General features: G+C 35.4%; 1 protein-coding gene across 2 annotated transcripts in view; it reads left to right on the top strand.

Moving 5' to 3' along the window:
- Positions 1 to 24,308, top strand: part of Nct (Nicastrin) — a 56,424-nt gene that overhangs the window by 16,332 nt on the left and 15,784 nt on the right. The window contains exons 4-9 of one of the 2 annotated variants that reach the window (XM_069828746.1): positions 3,736 to 3,994; positions 9,227 to 9,371; positions 13,203 to 13,442; positions 15,481 to 15,749; positions 19,514 to 19,683; positions 22,834 to 23,026. In XM_069828746.1, the coding sequence (XP_069684847.1) occupies positions 3,736 to 3,994; positions 9,227 to 9,371; positions 13,203 to 13,442; positions 15,481 to 15,749; positions 19,514 to 19,683; positions 22,834 to 23,026 (1,276 nt within the window). The remainder of the gene's footprint in view (positions 1 to 3,735; positions 3,995 to 9,226; positions 9,372 to 13,202; positions 13,443 to 15,480; positions 15,750 to 19,513; positions 19,684 to 22,833; positions 23,027 to 24,308) is intronic. The other variant, XM_069828747.1, reaches the window with a different exon arrangement.

Below are 24,308 nucleotides of genomic sequence, written 5' to 3' on the forward strand. Positions count from 1 at the left end.
CCCTTTGACTTCCTGGCAGCAGCTCATGTTAATGCATATCGTATACCCCAAGTATATTTGGAGCTGTCCACTTGCTCTCCTGCCTCATTTAGAATTCGCACGTTAACCTTCTTTGTTTTTCTTCCAATTACCATGGTCTTCGTCTTGTTTCTATTGATCATCATCCCATACTGTTCACAGCTGTCATTAGCTCCTGTAGCATAACCCTTAGTATCTCATCTTCTGATAACAATGTCATATCATAGCAAATCTTATGCACTTTATTCTTCTTCCTCCTCCTACCACTTTTCTCATGTTCTGAAAACAGTTCTACACTTAATTTTCCAAGTAGATGTTGAACAGGGTAGGTGATAAAGGGCATCCTTGTACTCCTCTCCCTATTTCATTTTCTTAATTTCTTCTCCTGCCCTGCCAATCGTTGCTTCATATAAAGATTACTGAACAGTCTCCTCTCTTTCCAATCCACATCTATTTTCTTCAGAACCCCCATCAGTTTATTTCAATTCACTCTGTCAAATACCTTTTCTAAATCCATATATGCTACACCTCTTTATTCTTCTGTAGGTATCTTTCATCGATTGTTCACAGCAGTCCATTTATATCTCTCGTACCTTTTCCCTTCCTGAAGCCAAACTGCTCTTCTTTGAACCCTCCTTCCATCTTAGAATATAAATGTCGATTCAGTATTCACATGAGAATCTCTGTCGAATGTGATATCATGCTGATAGTTCTGAACTCATTACATTTCTTGGCATTATTTTTCTTCAGTATTTTGCAGTATCACTGTCGCCATAAAATCTTCACGCCATTCGTCTTTGTCATATATTTCGTTGCATAATGATAGAATTTCCTTTTCATCTTCACGCACTCAATGGAGATTCCATCAACTTCTGTTGCTTCCTCATTCTTCATTTCCCTAAGTGCTAGTTCAGCTTCATTCCTTAAAATAGAAAATTCTTATTCGTCTTCTAATATGACTGCTTCATCTTCTATAGCCAAGTCATCTGGACAGTTCCCTGTTTCATATAACTCTTCTACATATTTTGTCCATCTGTTTAGTATTCCTTGTTTGTCTCTTATTTCATTTCCGATTTCATCTGCTGTCAACCATATGAATTTTCTGTTCTTATTTGTGAAGCCAAAACGTTTTACTTTGCGGTACATTAAATCATATCTTCCTTTTCTCTCTAGATCCTCTATTTCTTTTTCTCTTTCATACAGTCTTCCTTCACCTTATCAGTTTCTCTTCTTAGTTCGTTATTTAGTTTCCTATAGTTTCTTTTAACCTTCTTCTGTTGTTGAGGTTTTTCCATTATCATCTTTCATCTTTTCCAATATTTTCCCTCTGGCCCAAGGTTTTTTTATTCTCACACCTTCTCTATATCCCATTGTTTCATCTGCTCCTACGAGTATCTGTATACGGCTTTTTAGACAAGTCCAGTACTCATGACTATTCTCAGGTGTGGATTCTAATGTAGTGGCTTTTTCTTGAAAATGTGCTTCAAATTTTCTTGTTTTCTCATCTTTCTTCAATTTTTCCACGTCCAATTTCATCACCTGTGTTCCTCTTACCTTTTTCAGACGAATATCTACTTCACCTATCAGTATGACATGATCTGAGTTAATATCCACTCCTGGTAAAGTCTTTGCATCTTTTAAACAATTTCGGAATCTTTCCTGTACCAGTATGTAGTCTATCTTGATATCTGCTGTCGTCACTTGGGCATATCCATGTGTATCTTCTTCGTTTATATTGTTGGAATAATGTATTTCCAACAGTCATTGCATTTCTTTTACAGAAACTTACCAAATATTCTCCTCTATCATTTCTTTTTCCTAACCATATTTTCCAACTGTTCTTCCATCTTGTTCTTCTCCTACAACTGTGTGCCTATTGCAACACGCCCTTTTGTTTTCATCACTTTATAGAAGACCCCCATCTACATTTGTGAAGACAAAACAATGGCCCGTAACTACCAAATTATTTGTTACACGGTCGAATGGCTTTGTGTTGAATAACAAATTCTTGTTCGAACCAAGGCCCTTTCCTTGTAAGTAACTGTAGTTACATAATGTCTTTAAAAACCAATAAAATTATGAAAGATTCTCATGGTTATGAATAAAGACCAAATTCATAACCAAGCAGGGGCGAAGCATGCTATGAGACATTGAGACACTGTCTACCCAACTTTATCTGTGTTTATAATAATTAAAATTCTAAGCTATATTAATATTTGGAGTTACGAAGTTATGATCAGTCAACATGACTTCGTATTGTAAGACAGCTTGCTGGCACTGCGCTCTTCCACAGTATTCGATGACTGGACCTGTTGTAAGGAGAGAAGGAGACATGACTTTACACTGTCTCTTCGGGTCTGCCATTTGGCTGGTTTCAGGTGCATGGACTGAGTAACATACACATGTGTAGCACAGCTCAGCATCAAACCTCTTAGAAATGCTGTGAGACATTCCCAATATTGTCTCAGTTCTCTTGCATCTAGCGTGGCTGGCAGGCAACATTACTACAATGAAAGCTTAATTTCTAGCGTGCCGAGTGTTAATGTTATGGTGGATTATACTTATCAGTTATTTTTATAAAATGTGTGATCAAAGCAATTCTGATTCAATTGACTTTATTAAATACAGGTTTCTCGTCCTTATGTTATGAAGAAAAGTGTGACATGAAAAACCGAATTCCTACTCACAATTAAAATGTAATTCAGAAGGATGGTATTGTGAACAGGAAATTCAAAACACAATGGCATTCAAAATACAAGTAGTTGACCGGTAGCACAAATAGAAATAAATTGTATTGTTTTGTTTGAGGTGAATCTGAGTGGAGTAAAGATGGCATCTCAACACTAAACAATTTTGAACGTAAAGCATGTAAGCATCAATCTTCACAAAAACATTAAAGAACAGTGAAAGTTTTCATATGTTAGGCTGAAATCGAATTGAACACACTCTGTCAGAAAGTTCGTGTCTTGCTGCTATTCAGCACAATGAAAAAGTTGCTACAGTAATAACAGAAAAATTCTAGGTCGCCTTATCCAAGCAATTACCTAGTTAGTTAAAAAAGAACTCCCATTTCGTGGTCATCGTAAGACGAAGATTCAACAATCAGGGGAAATTATTTAGAATGTTTAGATTTACTAGCTGAAGAAGAACAAAATCTAACAATCATTTGCACTCCAACTCCAGATTCAGAGGTAATTCTAGCAACATACAGAATGACTTGATAGAGTGCATAACTGACATGCTGCAAGAAAGAATAAGGAATGAAGTAGATGATATAAGAAATATGTTGCATGAAATTTAATTTTATTACGTGATTTATGGGGTTAAAAAATGTTTGGATGCCTACCCTTTTTATAAATGTACACTTCACCACTGTAACCAAGGTCTGCCATTACTCATTCTTGATTGATGTCACCACGATAACAATTATGGTGATCTCTAATAGGAGAAAGTGTGGTAGCATTGATTCAAAATCTTGATTGGCAGCCTTGTATGTATAAAAGTATCTGCTGAAATAGATATAGGCTATGCTGAAGATACACAAATGTCATTTGAGTTGAGATCATTGAGAAAAACTAGTGGCTTAGTTTTCAAGTGCTTGACATTGAGAACCTACTAGTTGTATTGAATTAAATATTTAATCTAGTAGCACATTCACTTTTATTTCAGCTATCAGGAAACGTAACTGATTCTGATGTCTGTGGAATTTTGTTTCAGAAATGTTATGTCAGATCTAAAAAACTCAGGCAAGGTGAATGGCATTGTTCTTGTCAACAACCACTCAGCTGAACGCCCAAATAGCTTCAGTCATGAAGACACATGTCCAAACCGCTACTCAGGATTGTCACTTGTAGGTGAACAGACATGTAACAGTGCAGAGCCATGGAACCCTCATGGCACTGGTCTTATGCAAATTGACTGGGGCTTCCCGATATTTCATGTGGGAGATGAGGGAAATATATCATTGTTACATGAGGTATGCTACTAAGAGGTCCTACTGTTTAGTAGATAATAAATTGTTTAAGAACGACATATACACCAGTATTAAAATAATAATAAAAAAACTTGTTTTGTAATGTCTGAAGTGGTACCAGTCAAAGTAAATGTGTGATGTTTGTTGAGTATATGTAACTGTGAAACTTGTAGGTAATAACTTCTACTTACTTTGTTGTTGTGAAATTTGATTCCTTAATTTTTTTCAGTATTTGCTTCCCCCCCCCCCCCCCCCCGTCTTTCACTATCACCACGTCTAGTATATACAGTCACTAAGCTTCACCACGTCTAGTATATACAGTCACGAAGCTTAAGTTGTGAGGGTGCTGGGAACAATAGACTGTGCCGGTACTATTTTGCATTGTCTCTGATGAGGCGATAGTAGCGATCCTAGTGGTTAGAAACTATCTAGGGATGCATATTTATTACATATTGAGCTTTGTGACTGTATATACTAGAGTGTGGTATCACCATGTTAAGATAATGAAGACATATAGCTGCCAATATTATAATAAAAGTTATTTGCATTGTTCTGTATAACCTTCTAAAATTAATACTTCTAGTGGGAACTATACTAATATTATGACTTCTAGTATATTACTGCAGTAGTACTTCGAATGTATTTGTAATGTAATGTTTTGTGTAAATACAGTATATTGTCCCATTATAGGCATAAGAGCCAATGTCACAATTTGTAGATTTTACAGGAGAAAGAAAAAAACATTTAAAAAAATTACTACTTTAATAATTTATTTAATAACTATCATAAAATGATAGTACAACTCCGTATTTCAAGGTTTTGTAATGGTTTCAAAATAGATGAAAGAGTTTATTTTTAACTGCCAAGTTAATGTAAAAACTGAGATGTTTGCCCTTCTGGTAGAATGCCATTCTGCAATTCACAACTCTGAACTAATTATAATATGATATTTCAAAGTACAGTTTTACTGAATTCAAATTGAAGATTTTAATTAGCTTCAGAAATGTTCATATTAATACCTTTCGCAAAATAATGTTTGGAAAACCTTAAATTTTATTCTAAAATTATAAGTTCGACGACCTTAACCTCATTTTTGAAACCATAACAATTTACAAAGATCCTTAATAATTTTATTATTACAACACAAAACAGTGAATGAAATTCAAACTTACCTGTTATTGTTGTACATTTTAAACATTCAGTGATGATAAATAATATTTATATTGCAATTTATTAGATAACTGCCATAATGACAACAATTCTATTAATGAAATTCGCTCATCAAGCGCATAGGATAACCAACATTCGCAGATTAAAAAATTAATTGAAACAAAAAATATCGCAAAATATAGCATTATAAAGGAAGAACTGTGTTTTTGGAAGCTATTTTTTGTTTTTATTGCCTTTCTGTGATAATTAAAAGGAAAAATCAGTAAGTATTTATGACATAATAACATCCCTACTGTAAACAGGATATTGGCCCTTTTGGTCGTCATGTCTCATTGATGTCGGCCCCAACAACCAACATATTCTCATTTACTGCCACAGTATTGCGAGAAAACGTCAGTTCTTTTACATATTGATGAAAAATATGGTATAGAATCACATACCGTAGTCAACATAACTCATTTTATGAAAAAATGTTATACATTGGCCCTTATGCCTATAATGGGGTCGACCTGGTTGGCAAGTTGGTATAGCGCTGGCCTTCTATGCCCAAGGTTGCGGGTTCGATCCCGGGCCAGGTCGATGGCATTTAAGCGTGCATCTTCAAGCAAAACTAAAGGCAAAATTCTAAATTGTCATTCTCGATAACTTCTTACTCTTTGATAGAATAAATTGAAGAACAGAAATACAATAATTTCCTTGAAACTCAGTGAAGGGTACACGGAAAGAACAATCAAAATCACAATTCTCTTAAGGGTTATATCATCTAATTCATATATTACTGAGTTATTTTATAAGAATATCAATAAGAGGTATATTTTTTGCTGCAACTGCTATGGTGACTCACTGCTAGAGCGCTGGGTTTATAAGCCAGAGTGCCCAGGTTCAAATTCTGCTCCACCCTGAATTTATAACTTATATTGAGAAAGCCCATAGTCCAGACAACATAGGGGTTTTTTCTCTGGGTACTCCAGTTTCCCTATGACATCCTAACAATTTCATCATCATATCACAATTCATTACGACTGTAATGTGGACTCACTGCCTGTTATGCACTTTGGATAGTCTCTTATGAACTATGTGGACTACGCTTCTCAGCACTAGTGGCATCTTTGAGTCTGGTCATAGAGTCAGGACTAATAACGACAAGTCAAGGACTTTGCCATTGGACGAAAAAACAATCTTGCTTCTGCTTGTATATTTAGAATTTAAGTGTATTATTTACACAAAGCTGTTCAAAGCTGCAACCTAACTTTATAATGATTATTTAAAAAGGGAATTTCCATTTCGTTTATAATAAATCATCATGGTACTCTTTATGAGAGTTGACATTATCATCATCTTGTACCAGGAATCAACTTTGACTGACTCCAGATGTACAGGAAATAGAATTAAATGTTTTAATATCTGTATAATACATATAACACCCTTAACCTATGTTCCTCTCACTCTGAGAGAGGAACATAGGTTAAGGGTGTTTGAGAATAAGGTGCTTAGGAAAATATTTGGGGCTAAGCGGGATGAAGTTACAGGAGAATGGAGAAAGTTACACAACGCAGAACTGCACACATTGTATTCTTCACCTGACATAATTAGGAACATTAAATCCAGACGTTTGAGATGGGCAGGGCATGTAGCATGTATGGGCGAATCCAGAAATGCATATAGAGTGTTAGTTGGGAGACCGGAGGGAAAAAGACCTTTAGGGAGGCCGAGACGTAGATGGGAGGATAATATTAAAATGGATTTGAGGGAGGTAGGATATGAACCAGCACTTAAAGAACTTATTTTTGATGGCATTTTGGGTGGTATGTTTCTTGTGGTATGATGATTCTGAATTAATCTCAAAATAATAGTAGTAGTTGTGTTAGCTATAGGAAATTAAAAACACAAAATATCGAAACATACTTGAAAAAGTTGTATTTCATTATAAAAAGTACATATCTATGATACAGAATGTTTCAAACTTTTCTCTTTAAGTTGCGTCACATTTTTGTGTATTTTAGTCAGTAGACACATTAGTGTAAAATAAGGACTGAAAAATAATAAACTATATCAAAGCACAAAGGTGAAGTTGGTTTGGGCATATATGTAGAATGTCAGATAATAAAATAGTTAAAAAAACTACAGTAAAATCTCTCATATCCAGCACCCAAATAACCGGCAATACCAAAACAACGGCACTTTTGGCTAGGCAAAAAAAAAAAAAAAAAGTAATTCATGTGAAAGGAAAGAGTCTGACAAAGATGTGAGTGGCTTTCGTGGATCGCACATGCCGCATATTATGTTTACGCTTTACATTGTTCACATATGAAAACAGACAGAAAACCCCGTTACGTCTCTACATTGTTCACACGTGAAAACATAGACAAAAAAACTTTGTTATATTCCTGGGATAGTTCGGGTAGCATTGGTAAGTTGCCGCTTGGGCCTCGCAAATAATGTGCAGAGACGATATCTTTAAATTTTTCACTTGAACTCGCCCGTTTTGAGGGGGTGTTGGATGAGTATAAATAGGAAAGTGTGGAATTCTCTGTTCCTACAGGACGTAAAAGTTTCATTCGTGTGATAGATAGCATCATGGCTATTACTGCTAAGCGCAAGAGAAACAAAAGCTTGAATTATTCGAGACTTCAACAAAGCAAACTCCTTATTATATGTGTCTAAATTATTCTATTTGCAAATTTTCTACAAGTGGTTCTTCATATTTTCAATTTTTGAAAGGAAAAAAGAAGAAAAGTTAAATAAAAACAGATCATCAAAGTTGCTTTAGAGTAGGGTTTAAGCTAGAAAATAAATATTTGTCGCAAAAATGCACAAATGAAAAATTATTTTGTGCAAATTGCGAAAAACTGTACAGAAAGATAAAATTATAGGTGTCCTACAAGCAAAACTCAGCACAGACTCCTCGCAGTATGCATGCTATACCCCTCTTACTCCCCTGCAGTATGCGTGAGAGCATGCTGGGAACAGGAGCATACGTCATTTGCACGAGACAGTCATGCCTGCTGGTTTCTGCGCACTGAGTTTTCCTTATTGGATGCCTATAATAAGGTTTGCAGAAACAAAAAGTTATATAATTTGTTTCTTGGAGTTTTATTACTCTCAATCCATCTTACCACATTCTAGATATACTTACGTAAGTAAATCATTAGATGTAGGTATGTTTAGAATCAATTACTGCTGAATTTACGTCATATTAAAACACGTTATTTTATGGGCACTTTAAATATTGAAATTCTTTACGAATAGGCCCTTCAGGATCTATTTTTACTGAAAGGCAGTTTCTAATTACAGTTTTTACAAGATTCATGCAACTAAATTCTAGCTCACAATTTACAGTATGCGATGGAATTGTATAAATTGATTACAAGAAATTGTTTACTTATCTTGTTAACTTACATGAATTGTACCAACTCTTTAAAATCCATTTCTGAACATCTGTTGCTCATTACCTTCTTCAACATTGCCCATGCCATTAGCATTTCATTTAATCCAGACTCTCCAGAAGTAATTAGTTCATACAGATCTCTGGTTTCATGTTTTCTATTACCATCTTAGTTTTTGAAGTCAATGTGATTGTCGCATTTTTGCACATTTACATTGAAAGTTTGTTGCATTTATAGAAGTCAAGTAGCAAAATGCAACAAATGCGACTGTGGCTTAAACCTTTTTTAGAGTACATAAGGCAAAACTGTTCAATTGTACAAATGTTTTGACTGTACGAAAAATGAGGACATTCATAAGAGAGAATGTAAATTATAGGTTGAAACAGAAGCAAAAATACAGTTATTTAACATGAAAGTAAACTAAGAATGGATATTATAATGCATTATATTCTGTTTATATATTTTATGTTTTGTACTTCTAAGTAGGTGACAATTTTCAATAAAATTGCGTACCATATATTTTTCGTTTATTCTTGCAGTTTTAGATCCCTACCAACCAAGGTAGTCGGGAGTTTGCTGTATTTTGATGTTATCTAGTTTTAAGGCTGTAGTTTCTGTTCTGAAGTGACAAAATATTTAATTTAACAATGAATCTTGCAACTGTCTTATGTTGAAACAGTGCTACCTGAAACACAATGCTCACAACAGAGGACAACAGGCAGACAGGTCACTGTGTGCCTTGGAGATGAATTCGTTCATGCTTGCAGCAGTAGATTCAGAAACCTGTATGCGCCGTAGCTCTCCAACTACTATCATCAACCGTAGTGAGTCATTCCACATTGTTAAGTTATGAATATGGTTTAAAAAATAATAGTATTTTAAGACAGAGTATTGGCCTCATATTCATTCATGCATAGTGTTCTGCCCAAGGGCAGGTCTTTCACTGCAAATCCAGTATTCTCCAGTCTTTCGTATTTTCTGTCTTCCTCTTTGTCTCCTCATATGATCCATATATCTTAATGTCATCTATCAATAGATATCTTCTTCTGACCCGAACTCTTCTCCTGTTCACCATTCCTTTCAGTGCATCTTTCAGAAGGCAGTTTCTTCTCAACCAGTGACCCAGCCAATTTTCCTCTTTCTGATCAGTTTCAGCATCATTCTTTCTTAATCCAATCTTTTCAACACAGCTTTGTTTCTTATTCTGTCTGTCCACTTCACGTGTTTCATCCTTCTCCATATCCGCATTTCAAATGCTTCTAGTTGCTTCTCTTCACTTCATCATAATGTCCATGTTACAATGCTACACTCCACACAAAGCACTTCACTAGTCTCTTCCTTAGTTCTTTCTCCAGAGGCCTGCAGAAGATGCTCCCTTTTCTATTAAAAGCTTCCTTTGTCATTGCTATTCTCCTTTTGACTTCTTGGCAGCAGCTCATGTTACTGCTTATAGTACACTCCAAGTATTTGAAGCTGTCCACTTGCTCTACTGCCTCATTTAGAATTCGCAATACAATTAAATCCAATTTCATAATAAAATTTCAAATAATAATCCAATAATAAATATAAATGTAATCCATCTCCACCAAAACATAAAATTATTCATATGAATAATTTTCTATCCCACAAATAATACCTCTAAGATGATTAATACTATTTTTATTTTTCCCTTTACCTTCTTTACTTTTCTTCCTACAACCATGCTCTTCGTCTTGTTTGCATTTATCTTATTCCATACTGCTCACAGCTGTCATTTAGCTCCAGTAGCATATCCCTTAGTATCATCTCCTCTTCTGCTAACAATGCCATATCAGCAAATCTTATACAGTTTTTTCTTCTTCTTCCTCCTACTGTCACTCCTCCCATGTTCTAAATGGGGATGGTGAAGGCGTATTGTGTAGTTTCCACAACTGTTCTTAGTAGGTAAAAATGTTAATGCAAATTTAGAAGCAAGTGACTGGCTAAAGAAGTACAAAATCTGATCGTACGCAGTCCATATAGGATGAAAATTATTTAAACTAATTGAACCAAATCACACAAGGCTTTGTGGAAATTCCTACATAGTTTCTTATTTGCTGTTATACAAATTGACCTTTTGAATAATACTACTTTTACTACTCTGTTCTATAGTTGCTGAATATTTCTAAAATATTCCAAGAGAGTGAATTCGTCTCCCACTCTTCTCATGAAACTATTCAGATTAGAAACGATTTTCTGTTCTATGTTGTAAAGTTCTAAAAAAATAACTTCCAGAGAACTCGTGACATGATTAATTAGCTTAGTGTTTCCAAAACACAAACATTAGCATAATATGTACTACTGTCGCAGATGTCTTGGAAAGAATTAGAATAGATGACTATGATCAATAAAATATGTTGGATTCTAAAGAAGTAAAGTCATCCCCATTACAGGCCATGGTGGCCCATAGGCTAGTAGGAAGTTAAGTCTCCCACCTTTATAGACAGTTGGCACTAATGGCAGGGGAATGTCAGTCCTACATACCTCCGTCTTCACCCTGAAGGAGATATCCTCGGTACTCATTTCTTTTAGAGGCTGACTAAACCCCAGGGCCATAGTGTGGTTGGAAAGATCAGATCAATGGAGAAAATCTGTGACCCTACCAGGAATTGAACCCTCAGAGGCTTAACCACGATGCTACCATGTGCACCAAATGCTGGATTATACTTAGTTGCGAATTATAATATGATTGAGGAAGCTGGTAGTCTTTGTGGAAGACTATTATTGCACCATGAAATGTCTGTAACATTTAGTTGGTATATATGAAATATTCATTGTGTAATATAATACTACTTTTATATATATTTGATTATGTAAAGGGTGTCCCAACAAAAATGCCGGATTTAATAATGTGAATAAATGCAACAAAAACAGATAACAGAATAGATAACAGTGCCATCGAACAAACAAGACAATGGCGCAATGTTCCAACAATGTCTTGTTCTTGTTGGGTTTTCGGCACTGCTACCTGCTCTTATCTGTTTTTGTTGCATTTATTCACATTATTAAATCCGGCATTCTTGTTGGGACACTCTTTATTTCAAGGGATATGCAGAATGGTTTCTTATTAAATATCAAGGGAGTATTAGTGTATTTATTTAAAACAGATAGTTACACATTTGTAAGTGGAATGTACAGATTTTTCAAGACGAAATTATAAATAGAGGGAAGATCATATTAACATTTGTTTCAATTCTTTTAAACATAATTATATTTTCAAAGGTAACAACACTGTTATATGCATAGAATCAGTGCAGTTTAAATTGAAATATGTATTGAGGTTTCTGAAATACATTTTTCTCAGGCTACTGATAATTGATCAACAGTTCTTTCATTCATACTGAGTAAAACTTAAAACAATTAGGCAAATTATTTACAAACAACATACTGATTTATAATGTGTGTGCGTGCGTTCGTGCATATACTGTGTATTCGTTGTCGTTCCTATGTGACGTATTTATTGATTTTCAGATTTTTGCTGTATTAAATAACTTAAATAGTGATACAGCAAATAATAAAATCTCCTATATGTAATTATATTTCTTTGTTTCGAAAGTGTAAGAATCTACAATCCCGTATGTACCACTGCAATAGAATGAATAAATGTGTTTTTTCTTCCTACTGAAAAATTTTATATTTTGCACAGAGGAGTTATTGCAGGAATGACGACAATATATATATATATATATATGCTTCCCAATCAACATCTTCATAATCTTAGAGAGATCACAAGACGTTAATTTAATTGGCCCATGTCTTGGTTGCATAACAAGCACTGTGAAATTGGGAATAATTCAATCCTGTGAAGATGCTTACCTAAGTAATCGTGATCCATTAAGAGTCTGGACGTTGCGACAGTTGACTTCCTGGGTAAATCTGGGTTTGATTCTGTATTATTCAAGAGGCTTATTCACTTTGATTTTTCTTTTTTAAGCCTTAAATTTTGATTGTAATTTAGAGAAAATTTTCTTCTATTTATACATTTTATTGATTCGTCTGAAAATTTGTGCTTCATCATTTGAGAACTCTATAAATCAAATGAATAATGCAAATTATCTGGTTGCGAATGCTAGCTATAACACTGAGGGGATCATCGTGCTAACCACACAATACCTCCATTCTGGTTGGATGCTCGTCCACCTCTGCTTTGGCATGTGGGCGTGAGGCCAGCAGCCGGCTGGTCGGTCTAGGCCCTTCACGGGCTGTAGTACCACGGATTATTATTATCATTAATGCAAATTATAATACACACTTCATTTAAACCACCATTAAATTACGTAGTGTTTTTAAGAACACTAACTTTGGTACTGTATAGTACATAATACTGCTTGTATTTCTAAATAAGCTTGTCCAGAAAATTGAAATGAACATCATTAACACAATCTTTTCTTCTGTTTATGATGTATTCTTGAGAAACTTATATGTTTAAAAAATTGTGTATTTATTAATTTTTTTCCTTGGCTTATTAAGGTTATTGAGAGTAGTTTTGTGTGTCTCTGTTAGTGCGTAAGTATTGTAAAAACATTAATTTAATATATTAATTTGTATGGAAAAAATGCAATAAGTGGTCAGTACTTTTAAGTAGACTGCACTGTGTAATGTCCATCATGCATTATGGTTCATGTTGTTTCCTCCAGTTCGTTTCTGTGATCCACTTGGAGACCGCAATATCTGGTCAACATTATATCCTCGCTATAAGGAAGAGAAAAAGAACAATACTGTGTACATTGTAGCAGCGCGAATGGATGGCACATCCATGTTTGATGGACTGGTGCCAGGTGCTATGAGTCCAGTGACAGGAATTGTTACACTCCTCATGACTGCAAGGGTTTTGTCGTCTATTGCTAAGAATTTGACAGACATCGATAGTCAGCAGGGTAAGTTGTACTTGCACTGTATAAATCTTAGCTCTTGAATCCTGCAAGGGAAAATGTGAGATAGAGGAATGAGAAGGAGATACAGTAGAATCCCTCTTAACTGGCACCAAAGGGACCAGGCTAGTACCGGATACGAGATTTTGCCAGATAATTGAATAAATACCTGTATATATATATATATATATATATATATATATATATAAAAATTCGTATTTCATGGTGCCAAATGTTGAAACTGCAGCCATGTGAAGCTTATTTCTCTATCACTTGCTCATAATTGAGTAAACTAAAAACTGTGGATTATTCTTGTTAACACATATGACACAACACAAATAATACACTAATTCTAGGTTCGAATATTCACTGAAAACGAAAATTCGTGCGGACTTCCTAATGTGGCAAAACTGACGGCCCAGACTTGCAATGTGGCAGATTTAAACTTTTTTTTTTTTTTTTTTTTGGCTTGGTCAAAAGTGCTGTTATTTTGGTATTGCCGGTTATTTGGGTTCTGGTTACAAGGGATTTTACTGTGTACAATTTATGTTAAATTAAAATATAACTGTTCAAAAAACACTTAAATTACACGAGTCAGGCCTCTGCACTATTATAAGAGAATATTTTGAAATAGAAAAGTAGCTATCCATTCAACCCAACATTTCCAAAGCCAAGGCTGAGATATGAACAGTATCGGTATGAGTATTATGCTCATACACATATATTCATATTTCTCCACTGTAATAATTTCAGTAGTAATTTTGCTGGGTCATGTGTAGAATTTGTCATAGGTACTATAGCTACTATGTATAAAAATATCACATTTTTAGTTCTAATAATTTCATTGTAATAAAAGTTACACTCTCGGAGTGTATGGAGCTTTTGCCAACTATTTGGTATACTTTCCTGGTTTCATCATTGGAGAAATAATTTAAATTACATTCATTCTTTTGTTTAGGAAAGATAACCTATCTTATTGGATCTTTTAAGTCAAGGTAACTTTGTCATGCAGAGCTGTCATTAAATGCCATATAAAAACAAAGAGAGAGGAAATGGATCATAAACAAGAGGGTTAGAGCTGGACTATAAAGTAGGACCTTGATTCCCTCATTGTTGCTTATTGAATATTCTTGTTATTTTTGTCACTGACAGGAGGCGGAGGGAAAAGGATAAAATACTGATTTGTGAGTATTAATATAAGAAATCGTGGGTAGAAGAAAATCTTCAGCCTACCATAATTTCTGGCAGCAGGGTGGAAGGATAAAGAAAGACCTCCAGTCCAGATTTCAGTTAGAGATATCTGATAGCATGGAAAGATGAAAGGAAAAATTACACTAAAAATTTAGTGGAATTAGATATGTAAAGTAACATTTTGGTGCTAGAAAGTTATGTCCATCTCTAACAGTATTGGAATTACAGGAAAAAAGAAGAGGTCCCATGTCTTGTGGTTCAAGGAAACAAAGTCTTGAGTGCTAACTGGTCACATGTGACTTCTTTATGATAGAGAAGCTGGCAGAAATGAGAATGCATGTCAGTTGCCATCTGAGTGGGGTTGATTCTGGAACTCTTAGATAGCAAAAGTGATGTGATATTAATAATTATGCGACAAAAATAAAGTGATATCCCAGATCACATATAGATTGCTCATTCCTATGTTAAAATCGGTTGCACTTTGAAGAGAACAACTGCCAGGATCACCACCCATCTGTCATAAACGAACACGAGATGGCAGTACAGTCACTAATGCAATTCAAATGGGAGTTATGACGTGACTTCTTATGTAACAACTAAATGGCAGCATAGTAAACCTGACAAAAGTTGTTACTGTCAAAATCTATAACACAGAGAAATCTGGGTATATATGATCTAGGGTGATACACTAATCGTGGCATTTAAGACAACTCTGCCTGCTAGAATAACTCCTTCCATTACAGTTTAAATGCTCAAAAACTATTCCGTAACCAAGCCATAGTCTTATTGGAGGAATAGATGTGAGAATTGAATAGGAATTTGGAGCTAAGGTTAAGGAGAAATCTTGTTGCAGATAAGAATGTATTGTTCCTGCTATTAAGTGGAGAGTCATATGACTACATTGGCTCAAGTCGACTTGTGTGGGACATGCAGCATGGTGAATTCCCTCTGAAGTGGGACTCCTCGGTCAAGCAACCTCCACCTCTTCAACTAAACAATATTGCCATGTTCATCGAACTGGGGCAAATTTCCACCCTTGGAAGAACAGCAGATCAGAATATCACCACACTCTACTGTCACCAGCATAATCCCTCATCCAATGATGTTGTTAACCGCCAAATGGTAAGTTCTGTAATTTTCTGTTTTGTACCAAAAATTGTCTGTGATTTTTACTCTCATAAAGTAATGTTTGTGTAGGGTTGTTTCCGATCTCTGGAAATGATTTTTGAATGACGTCATATACATCAGGAGTCACACAACAGCTGAACTGTGGCATGGAAGGTAACAGACCAGAAGTGAGTGATTTCATAATCAGAGTGTACGGTGTTTCACAGCAGCAGTGTCCAAGAAAATCAAGCCTTTTTGAGAGGAGTATATTACGACCCATTCCAATGCCAAGTATATTTAAGTAAAAGTAATAGAAGCCTGCACAAAAAGGTGATTTCGTTATTTCCAAGAAAGTGTCGTACGCCTGTCTCCGTGGACGTCCCTCTGGCATGTTGTCGACGTGTAGAGAGGGAAAACGGGAGTGACGGGACAAAAAGGGTGAAGCTTGGTTTTTGGGGAGGTGATGATGCAACAGAGTTATGTCCCACATTGGGCACTGGTCTCTGTTGACATCCTTCTGGCGTATCGATTGTCGACGTGTAGAGAGGGGAAACGGGAGTGATGGGACAAGAAACATGTAGCTTGTGGATGGAGTGATGATGCTAGAGTATGATGAAGATAAGGAAAGACTGTTTTAAATAATATTTATTAATAAAATAAAGAAAAAAAGATTAGATATTTTCCCTTTGGTTCTAGACGCAGGGGAAACAGTGTATCGATAAAAAAAATTGTAACTTATAAATTCGTCCTGAGGCTTCGATGTGGGGAGAGTTATGATGGATGATAGTAAGGTAAGATTTGTGTGAGATGGAGGTAGGGGTAACGGGTATTGGAAGTGCCTGGGGAAGTCGGCTTGCTCTCACGTACGATGTGAGGGGGTCGGCAGGATAACAAGAGAGATGGAATCAAGTAGACGGTTAGTTCTCTTGATCGAGGAATCTAACAAGCCATAGCTCGCGACTTTCTGATGACGAGAACAAGCTCCTTGCAGTCGAGGGATCAATACACCATAGTATGCGACTTTGACGCAAGGAGCAGGGAAGCTGTAAACTCTATTGTCAGAGGATCAGCATAGCTCAGCTCGCAACTTACCAATTCTAGAGGGAGTTGAGGAGAGGGTTGGAGTTTCACAAACTGGGGAATGAACTATCAAGGGCAGGAGAATAAGACAGTGAAGGTTTGTAGTTTAGGTAGGAGAAATAGAATGATGATTATAGAATAAGTAACAGATGAGAGAGATATAGTACGTGTATGTAGGACAAAGGAGACAGAGCACAGAGGACTCTCTGTTCCCGAGGTGGTGGCTGTGTATAAACACATCCAAATGAAAGAAAAATGGCTTAGGCCGGGTCGGAAAACTGTTCCTTGTGATGGAGGACGCGTTAGAACGGTCTCCTTGCCAGCAAGGAAATGTCTTAGGGAACTTTAGCCTCGCCTTTATATACCTAACCGAGATGCGCACCATGTGATACTGCTTTAAAATGTGACTTGGCCTTCATATCTGCTAATTTCGGTTTCTTGATTCACTCAATAAAGAAACTAGAAACTTCTGTAGATTTATTGAGTAATTCAGTGAAAGAAATACAGTATGTTGAAAGGCAACTTAACACTATCTCAGGTTTGAAAATAGTAGTTCTAAGAAATAAATTTAGGAATATGTTTGAGAAAAATAGTGGCTACCAAACCCTCTACAAAGTTGCTCAAGTTTTGGAAGGCTAAATCATAAGTGAACTTGATCGTGTGTGTGTTAGTGATGTACCTCTCTTCAAATATGCAAGGTGGTTAACATCGTGTGATGTAGAACTTTCCTTTTCTCAATATAAGGCATTGTTCTCAGATAACATGCAAGGATTTGTGACCCACATTTGGAGATGACATTTGTTGTGCACTGTAACTCCAATCAGCATTTTACATCTGATGTTTAGCTGCAATTGGTGAGTTTCAATATAATTTTTTATAGTAAGTTACAAACATTCTGATGTTTTTGTTTTCATTTTCAGAAAATATTTTTTTAGATTTAGAACATATTTTTCAAATTTTGAGCACATAAAAAATAAATATTTTTAATTTTTTTGGCACATAAAAATCCGGGCCCTAATAATCACTATTGACTGTCTAGCAAAGGGAGAACAATAACCAGAGAATATTATTCAAATCTCCTTCAGCAACTGAAAGAAAAAATTCGCGAGAAGAGGCTCGGTATGGCCAAGAAGAAAGTGTTGTTTCATCATGACAGTGCGACAATGTACAGTAGTGGCAAAAAACACCGGACCGACCCTTGTAGCTGATTTCAGAGCCTTGTTCACTCCAGAGCACGATAGACTGGTAACTAAGACTTTTGTGGCTCGAATTCTGCTTGGGAAGGAAACTTTTTTTGTTCCTTATTCATATTTATTCCCAATACTTTTCGATTGCTGGTAAAATTCATGTTCTGGGAATAATAAGTTAATTAAGTAGTAAAATATCGCTGCAGTCGAAAAGTATTGGAATAAATTTGAATAAGGAACCAAAAAAAGTTTTCTTCCCAGGCAGGATTCGAACCACGAAAGTCTTAGTTACCAGTCTGTCGTGCTCGAGTGAACAAGGCTCTGAAACCAGCTACAAAGGTTGGTTCAGTTTTTTTTTGCCACTACTGTACCTACTCACACGTCTGCAATCGTGGTTGCTGAACTACAAGAACTACAGTTCGAATTATTGCCACAACCCTCCTACTCACTAGATTTCGCACTCTTGACTTTTCTTTTCCCAAAACTCAAAACTCATTTGACTGGGAAGAAATTTTGCGTCAAATGAAGAGGTTATTTCAGCAGCAGAAAGTTTGCAGACCTTGAGGAATTTGCGTACAAGAAGGATATAACAGCATTGTGGCACTGGTGGACCAAATGTGTGAATCTCAGGGGGGATTTTGTTGAGAAATAAAGATTGTTTCAGAATAATCCTAGTTTAATGTCTATGTCAGGCTGTTAACTTTTCAAACAACCCTCACATTTAATGCTTTATATTTCAGACAATGCCTGTATCTGGACACGCAAATTTTGTTCGTTGTATTTTTATATGTACACCATTTGAACAGGATAAAAATACTCGACATGGACACCTATATGTTATGAAACACAGTTATTGTAATGAATGCAATTCATCTACTTCAGTGCAGTGCCCTAAGTAAAGACAAAGTGCATAAGATATAACTAGCCTATATTGGGAAGAATGTAAATGGTGTAACTACCAAGATCCCTGTTTTAGGAAATCATCATCATCATCATAATCACCATTTCTTAATTAAATTAAAGTATGGAAGAGTACTATCACATTATTTTTAATCATTATGTATATCATGAGATACTGGGGTATTTGGGGAAGACGAAGAGGGATAATAGAAATAATGCAAGTGTAGGTGAAGGATATTGTGAACTTTTTCTTTTATAGAAATTTCTAGTTTTAGAGTTGTGCATGATGTTCAGGGTGGAAGGAGATAGATATAACATGGAAAGTATTTTAATTATATTGATTTGTATTGTAGTTTTTATAAGATACTACACGAAAGGAGAAACATTACATTAGTGTTTTAAACTCTTCTTGTGTTGGTTTCTTATGTTAGTGTCATTCCGACCTACCTTTTAAGTAGTTTCTCATAATTTGATGGTATGAGTGCTAATTTAAGTGTCGTATGTTACTAGATACGGTAGTAAAAGTTCTACAAGTACAGTATTGTAAACATATTAGAAGTAGATTATTATAAACTTTATATGTAGAAGAATCAAGTGAGTAAATTTTTTCAGGTGGACAATTTTATTGACACAATGAATAAAAATGGTGAAGATTTGGGACTTCAATTCAATCGGACCCGTACAAACAGCTTGCCTCCATCTTCATTGCAGACATTCCTGGCTGCTAGAAGAGATCTTCCTGGAGTGGTTCTCACTGACCACAGTTCTCAATACTTAAACAAGTGAGCTTCAGTCTTGAGCTACATGTTTGTAAACAATTCTGAAAACAGAAATGCTGTTACAATAATTGGGTGAAATTTTAGTCATTTTCAGTAAAAAAAAAAATCATATTTTTGTTTTCCTGTAAAAATGAATCAGCTAATGTCTTATTTATATGTTGGGCAAGTTTCAATGCTCTGTGGCACTCGAAAGCATCAAAATTACGCAATATATAACTGGCTGCATCCTTGAACTTCAATTCCATGGCAATTTTACATTTTTTTTTTTTTTAAGCACATTTCGTTAGGTTCGAAGTGCAAAGGCTCTTACAATTTTGATGATAGGAACTTCAAATTTTTGCTGTATGTTCTGTATACTGTGGTTAACAAAATAGCACATGGGTTTTATGATTAAATTAATATTTTTTGAAATAAAAAATGAAATATTTATAGTGGCAATAGAAAAGTTCTATTTTTAGGTATGCAGTAGTTATAAAAAATTTTCCCCCCTTTTGTATTAGAGATATAGAAAAACTAATGTGTGATGTTTTCCTAAATATGCCACTGGTCTCTTCCAACACGTGTGATGCTGTAGTATGCGCGAAAAATGCTGTGAGGTTGTGAATTTCCTTGTAATTGTTAATTTGTGCAATTATTCAACAATGAATGGAAGTGAAAACATATTATATTTTTGACAATTTAGGAAACTCAGTTTACAAGAACAGATCATTGCTATACAAAAGGGAAGGCCAACTCCAACACTACCTTGTCTTACATACATGCATGTAGACTAATTTGTGGCATGTTTCATTCAAGAGGGTGTCATTTTATGCTGTTAACTTCTTTCCTCCTCTTAAGAAATATGCAGGAGAAGCCACTGATTATTAGTCTCAACAGTGTCATAGATTCAAGGCTTCAATTGAGTACCACTATGAATTTTTATTTCGTATATCATAGAATTTATTAAACAAAGAAATTTAGATTTTGAGCAGGTTTGAAGTACACTTCTGCTGGTTTTACTTGTTACTGGACCTTTTCTTTAACTGCCAGGAACTATTCACAACACCATGCCAGCTGGTACAGAGCCATTTGTAATGGTGTCAACTTCTTTAGCTGAGTAGGGCAAGTAATATTATTACACGTGGAGCTTCAGTCCCTCGTTGCCAAGGTTTATGAGAAAATGGGGTGTCTACTGGTAACGAAAGTAACAAAAGTAACTAATTTAAGCAATTTTTAACGAAAGTAACGGATTTAAAAGACTCGAATGGTCGTGGATAACGAAATTATGCATAATGTTCTGCTTCACTTTTTTAATCCTTGTGGTGCTGCCTGAGCTGCAGTGGTTGGTAGTCAGTGACTACATATGCAAGTCTTAAAACAGTCTGAGAGACTTGGAAAGAAGTTGACTGTGCATCCATTGAACTGAAAATCGGAGAACTTAAGAAACAAATCTGGTGACAGATTGTGAGATGACTGAAATGTGTTTGCTTATTCATCGTGCTTATGAGTAATTAAGTTATGGTAACTAAAATAAAAAGCAACTAATTTTTGTTTCGCATTTTCGGCAGACACCCTGGGAAAGCAAGATTTTTGTGCTTTTCAATGATTCATTTTATGTTCGAGTATTCTGTAGTTACTATCATTTCTTGATAATTGAAGACTTGAAGTAAAGAAGGGTCTAAATGCCATTTTCATGAAAATTGTGCTTTAACTGGAATAACAGTTTGTTACCATTAGCCGAAAAATGATGCCAATTGAAGTGCAGGCATGCTCATGTGCATGAAAGCACAGCATGCGTTCTATGGCAGAGATGGCAGTCAACAAAGAGTGTGTAGTACATACAGTACGACGTAATGGAGGCTAGAAAGAGGACCTATGATATGTTTTGATTTCCTATGCAAGGAACATGAATGGGACGTGTTATGTTTTATATATGGAAAACAGTTGATCACAAAGAAATGCAGCATTGAACTGCATTATGAAAGCCACCACAAGGGCAAATACAAAGATATTAGGGGATACTCTACTGGGTTTTGGCTAATTTTGGTCATTTTCTTCCTATAATTAGCGGCCAAAAAATCTGCAGTTTCTTGAGGAATATTCCATCGCGATATCTTTATTCTAAACTAGAAATTCAGTTCATCCCATAAAAACAGTTATATATTCAGAATGTACTATATTATGAACTTTAAAGTGATTTTAACACAAATCAGAGTTTTACATTTAAACGTACTAGAAATAAGTCATCTCCTTAATGGCTAAATCTGGCAAATCTAATTGGAATTTTTGGTGCACAAAGACTGTGTTTGGTTCAGATTTTTGCGGGATACTCCCATTTCTTCTACTGGCATTCCACCATTGCTCCATTAATCATTCATCATCATCATCATCATCATCATCATCATCATCATCATACACCAACAGCAATGCCTTCTGTTTCTGGCGTCACTTACCAGATGGGAATACTTGGGTGAATAATGCAAGTCAAGTGCCATTAGTTAAAAAAAAAAAATCAACAATTCGTATACCGAGCCCTATAACATTATAAGCAAGTCCAGACTCGTTCCTTCATTCGTTCATTAGGCATTCATCAGTGGTGGTATGTGTGTGTGCTGATAGTTTCAACATTTTCCTCGAAAGTATGGAAATGGCACTTAGATCCTTATTTACTTTATCTGCAATAAATTAGCGTTGGTATTCATTGGTACTGCATAGTTTATTTATTCAGTTAATTTCACTGTTACAGTGGCAGGATCTGAAAGTCAAAGATATCTATCTAATGGATGTGAAATATTATGCTTTGGTCACCATATTTTCAGAAAGTATATAAAGTTGGTGAACCTTCAGTGTTAGTAAAGTGATGAAATGTTATGGATTAGTTACGTATAAAAGTAAGAGAATTGTTTTAAGAATTTTACAGATGAAAAGACATACTAGTTATCAACTATCTTATGAGTTTTGGACTCTTGGTCTGTACTTGGGTTCGAAATGCTGTAATCTCACAATTAATACAGAGTCATTATGGATTTTAAAGTAAAAAACTTGCAGATATGGAATAATGTTAGGTATATGCAGGTGTAGACATACAAAAAGTCAATTGGCTGTCATGTATACAGATTTACATTTCACTCTAAATATAACCTGAATTGAAATCTGAATCTGGGTTGCTTGCAGGTACTACCACAGTATAATGGATGATAGCCTGGAATTGAAGTACAATTACATGAATGGCAGTGACCCAAGTGTGGACTCAATTCAAGTGCTGATTGCCAAATTGTCTCAAACATTGGCTCAGACCCTGTACGTGTTGATGAATGATATCAAACCTGAAGAAGTACCTGTGCAAGATCTGGCAGATCCTAAAATGGTGAGTATTGACTTGACAGCAACTGTTCTTAAGCAGAATGATGGGTGCTGCTCATATATACACTGTAGCTTTAAAAATGTTAACACTTATGTGGTTAGTGATTCAGTTTATGTTTATATGATTATGCACAGGACTTTGGGAGCAACATATTTTCATTTCTTCAAAATAAGGTTGGTCATGGTATTTCCACGGTTACAATGAATTTGTTTTCATTTGTTGGAGCAAAGACGAAAGATTATGGACCTCCAATATGGTTCGCAAAAAATATGAAGCCTACTTCAACAGTGATTCACCATTTGGTTTAACCATTTACTGCATTTGTGACAAGTTCATTGAAACTGGCTTAAGTTGCTCTACAAAAGACTTCTTACATAATCCAAGCAAATCAACAAGATGATGCAGTGCAGAATTTGGTCTCTCCAGTTCAACTGTATGGAATATCTTGGATGGTGGTCCACCACACTTTGCTTGGGATATCTGAATATATCTTAATGTAACATTTCAACGAAGATGGATTGGTGGAGGAGGACCAATGCAATGGCCATCACGTTCACCAGATCTTATTCCCTGCGTTTTTGGTTATGGAGCATGCTGAAAGACTGTGACTCCCTGCGTTTTTGGTTATGGAGCATGCTGAAAGACTGTGTATATGCCACATAATGTTGATGATCTGCAAGAGAGAATAACAGATGTAATTGCAACAATTTCTCAAGAAATGTCCATCCAAGCTCTGAATACCACATGAGAAAAGTTCTTTACATATGTTGAACACGATGGTAAACAAGTGGATAAATTTTGAAGTTAATGCATGTGAGTGTAAATCACTATCCATATAAGTGTTAACATTTTTTATAGACACACTGTACAGTACTCATTTTCAAAAGCAAGTAACATACAAGAGCCAATCGCCTTGGATTATTATGATTGTCTGGCAGATCCCATGATGTCCATTAAACTCAAGGTTCATGGGTTCAAACATGTATGAAAGTAATGGATTCAACTTTTACTTTAGATGCATCAATTTTTCTGTTCTTGTTTTTTAACCAGGTTACAATGATTTGTTTATTCCACGAACTGTTTGGGATTCTTTCAATTTTCACACTATGATACAGTGAATTCTTCTCAACAATAATGCCGTTTGAATGTAACTTAAAAAGAAATTTTCTAAATCTAGATGTTGAATACATTCCCTGTCATTTCGTCATGATGATCACCATTTATTTTAGACTTCAAAATCAGAAAACTATAACTCAAGAAATAATAATCACTTCCTATATGAAGT

This window comes from Periplaneta americana, chromosome 6 (genome assembly GCF_040183065.1).
Source record: "Periplaneta americana isolate PAMFEO1 chromosome 6, P.americana_PAMFEO1_priV1, whole genome shotgun sequence".
NCBI classification, from domain to species: domain Eukaryota; kingdom Metazoa; phylum Arthropoda; class Insecta; order Blattodea; family Blattidae; genus Periplaneta; species Periplaneta americana.